This window comes from Tenrec ecaudatus, chromosome 1, assembly GCF_050624435.1.
Source record: "Tenrec ecaudatus isolate mTenEca1 chromosome 1, mTenEca1.hap1, whole genome shotgun sequence".
NCBI lineage: Eukaryota > Metazoa > Chordata > Mammalia > Afrosoricida > Tenrecidae > Tenrec > Tenrec ecaudatus.
The window spans coordinates 302,955,645-302,961,943 of NC_134530.1; the positions used below are offsets into that span (position 1 = coordinate 302,955,645).

Consider the following 6,299-nt stretch of genomic DNA (forward strand, 5'->3'; position numbering starts at 1 on the left):
ACCACCGAGGGGTGGGGGTAGTCGGGAGGAGTAGCGGGGGACAACCGGAGAAACAGAAAATGACCGGTGGGAGTGTGACTGTGGACCAGCAACAATGTTCACGGAGCCACAGCTGCACAAACAGGCGCGGTCGCTCTTGGTTTGACAAGCACGAGAGGTGGGGTTCTCATGAGACAGGCTAAGTGCTGGGCTGAGAAAGACCCCGGGGTTGGGGTGCTGTTTGTCAGGTAAATTTGCAGTTGCACATACACTGGTGACGTTGAAACCAGCAATCAACGGGGTTCTGATGATGTAGTTCAGTTAACTTGTATCAGCCTCGGGGAGGTTCACGCCATCAGACGCGCTTGTCTGCAAGGACTAGGACTGGGTTCTTTTCCTTCTAATGGTCACACGACATGTGATGGTCACACGACATGTGATGGTCACACGACCGTCTCCTTCGCAGAGAGGCCTGGTGGCATGATGGCGAGCCGCTGGCCAGCCGTTTGAGTCACCAGCCATTCCCAGGGAGAAGAAGGAGGCTTTCTATTCCTACAGAGAGTTACAGTCTTATTCTACCCTGTCCTATGGGAGGTAGGGGAGGCGGGTCACGAGGAGTCAAAATCAACTCAATGGTAGCGAGTTTGGGTTGGGGTTTGGTCTCCTCCTGGCGTGTTCTTCCAAATCTAACCCTGCTGAGCTCAGCTCTGCGTCTACATTATCTTCTCTCCTCGTTCTTTGTGCCCAGCATGCAAAATATCAAGGTAACAGATCACTTGACATTTTACTACTCCTCACATGTAACGGTGGGTTCGGTGGAGAGCATTATTTGTTAAGGCTGTTGTGGAGTTCTAACATGGCAGGGGTGGGGTTTTTAATTTCTTAAGTGGATTCAGCCATGCGAAGCTCGAAACCACTAGAAGCGGTTCGTGCAGGTTTCCCTGGATTTTAGGAACAGGTGTCTTGTTGGAGGGCCGGCGTACTTCGTGGTTCTGCATGAGGGTGCCCCAGTAAAGCCAAATGCGCTCAAAGCCCATCTAATCTCTGACCAGTGGTAGGTGCTCAACCGCGTCATTTAACGTCTTACGATCTCTCTCTGCAAAAGGAGCTAACAGGGATGCCCTCCTGGAACCCCACGGTTGGCTGTGGTTTCGAAGCAAGGGGTTTGCTATGGGGGTGACCAGCCATCATTCAGCCGGTGCCCGCGGGCGCCTCTCCCAGGTTCCGTATGTGCAATGTTTAACCAACCAGGAAGGCTTACGAAGGAAGGGGATGGTGGGTCCGCCTTAATCCCCCTTTTCTCCCGGGTCAATCTTCTATCCACGTGGGGACACGTGGTAAGGACCACCTCCCCCAGACCATCATCATTATGAAGCAGCTCTGTTGGGCACTGCGCTTCCAGAGAGGAGGGGGATCGGAAACCCAGCACCGTGACCCCCACCGTGCCTGCTCCGGTTGGGGAAGATGATACCATGGGAAGGAGGAGGACAAGAGCTCGAGGGAGAGAGAGAGCGTCTCTCTCACTGGCTGCAGACGGGAGAACTTCTACAAGGCGAATGGTCTTCCAAGTTCAAGGTGGCTTTCCAGAGAGGTAGAAGGCAGGGGCCAAAGCAGGAAGACCCCTGCATTTCTTTCTCTGACCCGAAGTCTGGAAGAAGCCCTTCTCTAAGGTCATGCTTCCTCCAGAACCCTTCCAGGGCATTCACCACTGTCCTCGCTACGAACCCTCCGTCTTTCCCACCACCCTGTTTTTCTTGAAAAAATTTAAAGGTCCACAAGGAAAACAAACATTGGGACACGCTAAGAACAGAAGTCTCTCTTTAAAAGACCAGTTGCCACTGAGTTGATGATGCCTACTCACGGGCCCACTTGGGTGTCAGAAAACTGCACCCCACAGCTTTCGATGCCAACTTTCAGAAGGAGACAGCCAGGCCCTTCTTCTGAGGCACTCCTGGGACGCTCTGTTCACAGCCCAGCATGGTATCTGTCTGCACCCACCGAGGACGCCACCAATGGGCATCGGGCAGTTGCTGAGTCATGGCCACACCCAGATCTCAAAATCTTAGTTTCCTAATTCTTTCTGACACCGCCCAGCTATCTCTGCAGTACTTAGTAACAGAACTTGGTTACTGCAGCCGGCTGATGGCAATGCTGAGTCATTATGACTCCCTTACAGAAATGAAGCCAGTCTAACCAATCTCCTGGCACCTCGACCTGTCTTGTCTTTACCATACTTATGAGGGACATTCATGACGAGGGCTTCGTGCACTTTAATCCAGTCGACCCATGCTACGTGGGCCTGAGGGACACCCATACTCTAATGGTACTGTGGGTGTGGGAGTGTGGGGGGGAGCTCACAGAGCCATGGTGATGTAGTGGTTACTCATTGGGCTGCAGTTTGAACACCATCAGCCCATCCCACAGGGAGGATTTCTTCTCCCATAAAGAGTTAGTCTCGGGAACCCACAGGGGCAGTTCTGCCCTGTCCTAGAGGGTTGCTATGAGTCAGAATCGACTTGCTGGCAGTGAGTCTGATTATTTTGGATGCTTGGGGAAGGCACAGAGGTTGGGCTAATTTAGTTCCTCTTTGGTCCCTGCATATCGCAAACAGATTCGATGGCTTCCAGGCCCCCCAAGCTGTAGGATTCATAGCTGCAGGGCATGCCTGCTTCTACAGATTAATGATTGAGGTAAATTAATGGGTGGTGGCAGTGAAGGAATTCTGTCCACTCATTTTTTACAATGTCTTATCCACTGGGCCATACTCTCTTTGAAGATACTGCTATGTCCGGAATGACTGGACCAGCCCCTAAGCAATCTCTCTGACTCAAATCGCGCTGCCTAATCCAACAGGGTTTCCTCAGTACACTCCCAGGCTGGCTCCCTGGCTTCTCTGAATGGACCTCGATCCTCTTCTGTTCACGCATCCCACAGAGGGACACAGGAGAGATGTGCAAGGCCAGATGTCATTCTAGGATTCTCTTGCTCACAACATTCCAAAGAGTTTGCACTGCCTGGATAGTCACAGCTAAATTCTTCCATGATCCAACGGGGCCAGGAGACCCTGCGAGGAGCGGGCCAGTCAGGGCCATCTGCAGAGTGCCGTCCTGAATGCTCTTTCCTCCTCTGTAAATGCTGCCCATGCTTTGGGGACAGTTCAAGGTCAGGCGTCTCCTTTCACCCTTTTTAATCAGACTGCACTGAATGGCAAGTATTACTCTGTATAGTATTTGTCTTGGTTATATATACATGTATATCTCATAGGCAATAAGACAATATACCACAAAACCAAACTCATTGTTGAGCCGATTCTGACTCACAGTTCCCCTACAGGACAGAGTAGAACTGGCACTGTTGTTTTGAGTCTATAACTCTTTATAGGAGTAGAAAGCCCTGATTTTCTCCCATGCAGTGGCTTCTGGGTTTGAATTGTTTAGAAGCCTAACAGACCACCTACCACACCACCTAAGCTCCTTGATAAGACAACATAGACAATAATTCTCTCTCTCTCTTTTTTTGGTAGACAGATATAGAAGAATGGATGGGTAGGTAGATGGATACATGGGTGGATGAGTGGATGGGTAAGAAGATAGATAGTGCCATTATATTTTTGAAGATTTTTTCCTCTTTCTGGTTTTCTATGAATTTAAATTTTAGGCATTGAACTAAAATGCTATCAATGTATTAAATGGTTCCATCAAATTGAAATTTACTCTTTGAAATCACAGAGTCTGACTTGAGTGGATGTGTTTATGAATAGATTAGCTTGATACAACCCTGTCCCCAAATTGGATTCTAATGAAACTAGGTCCAGGTGAGAGAGATCCTAGCAGTCACAGAACCAGAAGCTGGGACACCCTGCATCTCATCTTGGCACTGGTGTGAATTCCAGGCAGTCTTAGAAAAGACATCTACTTCTCCTGAAGCTCAGCTTTCTATGTGTAAGGTGAACATTCTTCCCTACCTCCACCCTCATTCCACTTTACGAAATGCTACGGAGGCCAATGATACGGGTGTGTGTTCCTTAACTTCCAGGGTGTTTTCTGTGAAACAAGATGTTATTCGAGATTTGGACATGGTGTGAATCACTCCCCCGCCCCCCCACACACATACACACACACACTCCATCTAATCCATAGGAAAATGAGCAGCCTATGATGTTAAAACCTGGTGGGAACACAGTGCACAAAGTCTGAGAGCTGAGTCCTGACTCCATGGACTTCAAGAGGCTGGTCTTGCCAGGTGTGTGACTGAGCTGGGCTGGGGTTTCGTTGGTAGCCAGACTGGGACTTTGTGATGACTTTGAGTGTGTGTGTGTGTGTGTGTGGCTGCAGGAGCTGTGTGTGCTGTGGCTGCTGCTGCCCTTTGGCACTGCCTCCTTACCAGGAGCCCATGAGCACCATGGTCCAGTTGGCATTGCCTGCACCTCGCAGGAGCGGAAGAGCCATGGCAGGTGCTGCCCTGCCCTGAGAGCAGGGGTGACTGGGGGCGGGTGCTGGTGGAGGGGAGTTGGTGAATGAAGCCAGGGAGAGAAATAGGAGGAGGTGCTATGGGAACTGGGATGGGGATATGGCCTAGAGTCCCAGGCGCTGCTTGTTCCCCAGGGTGGGGGTGGAAGGGGGGCTTGGAGGCTTTAAATCCCTTAGAAGGAAAGACTAAGCACATTAGTATCTAAGTTGCTTCCCCTTAACAGCAAACAAAACAATAGCGTCGCAGTTGCATGCAGGGGGACATCACCTGAAGGGAGGCAAAGCAGGGCCTACCTGTCTACTGCTGACAAAAAACACCGAGCACAGTGCGAAGAGGCAGGTGATGGGTGTCAAGTGGAACTGCTATTAAAGCCGAAGAACTAACCCTCATAAATCTTGGAATCTCTGATTATACTACACGCTTAGATCACGCAGTGACGTTAGGTTCCTAACCCAAAGTATGCAAACACAAACACAGTGCCATCAAATTGATTCAAATCATAGTGACCCCATAGGGCATGGGAGAACTGCCCCTGTGTGTTTTCGAGACTTTTAAATCCTTCGGGAGCTGACAGCCTCATCTTCCCCTCACAGAGACACTGGTAGGCTGGAACCGCTGACCCTGTGCTTCGCAGTGCAATGGGCAGCCCATTCCACCACCCTGGCCCCGCACGCTCCTGCATCCCAAACTCACTGCCATCGAGTCCACTCTGACTCATAGCAACCCCAGAGGACAGAGTGGAACTACCTCTGGGCGCTTCTGCGATCATAACTCTTCAGGGGAGTAGAAAGCCTCATCTCTCTCCCCTGTACATGTATAGCTAAATATAATTTTAATCCAGGTCCTACTTCATCATTGAGGGTCCACTCATTAAGTAACACATTAAGAATACATTTAAAAATCATTAGGTCGGTCAATGTTCCTTTTTTAATACTTTTTAAAGATTTCCCACAATGCTCTGCAGGTACCTGTTTTTGTTTTTAAGAGAAGAAACACACCAAAATGAATATCAATGGAAGCAACATACTGGCTTTAGATGAATAAGTTCAAGACCAAAAAATAAATAAAGCCCCGACCAACTCATTGAAAGCTACAAGGTGTTTCTCTTTATCTGTGCCAAGATGTTGAAGTTAATTGCAATTCACGTACATGGGCAAATAGCACTCTATTAGTCACAGAAATATAAATGCACATACTCACAGATACACGCCGTGGAAGGCCCTTAGCATGGGACGACCGTGTGTGTGTGTGTGTGTGTGTGTGTGTGTGTGGCTTCTAGATGGACACAAACCTTACAAACCCACACGACAAATGCGTGTATTGGGACACACACAGAAGCAGCCCAGCACCCCAAAGCCACCGTGGCTCGTTCCGATCAAAGAGAAGTGAAGCAAGGGTCATCCGTTGAAGGGAAGGAGGGTCCCGAGCCCTCTGCCCTGAGACTCACCTGTTAAGTGGTTGACAATCCTGGCAATGGGTTTGGGAGGCAGGGCGGGGGGTTGCTTGAGAAGGGACAGCTGCTTCACTGGGGTCTCCTCATGGTCTCCAGAGAAAGCAGCAGGTTTTTTGGGGGGCAGTAGCAGGACTGGTTTGGCGGAAGGATCTTGGGACAGGAGGACTCCACATTCCCCGGCACAGGGGCTCTCTTCAGACACTGAGGACACAACCACATGACATACAGGAGACATTACACAGACAGCAGTGCAGCGGCCAGCTCGGCCGGGACGGGGACACAGGACAGGGACGCCGGCCAGCACCGTGGTCGTCAGCAGCACCTAACCTCGTTCTCACGTGCGGGCATAGAGTTAGACAGCAGACGTCAGAAATCCAGTAGAGAGGGTGGATGGTGG

General features: G+C 50.2%; 1 protein-coding gene across 1 annotated transcript in view; it reads right to left on the bottom strand.

The window, feature by feature from the left end:
• The window catches only part of PHACTR1 (phosphatase and actin regulator 1), a 355,341-nt gene that overhangs the window by 102,441 nt on the left and 246,601 nt on the right, over window positions 1-6,299 (bottom strand). Inside the window, exon 4 of the mRNA XM_075543124.1 lies at window positions 5,897-6,103. Coding sequence (XP_075399239.1) covers window positions 5,897-6,103 — 207 coding nt within the window. The remainder of the gene's footprint in view (window positions 1-5,896; window positions 6,104-6,299) is intronic.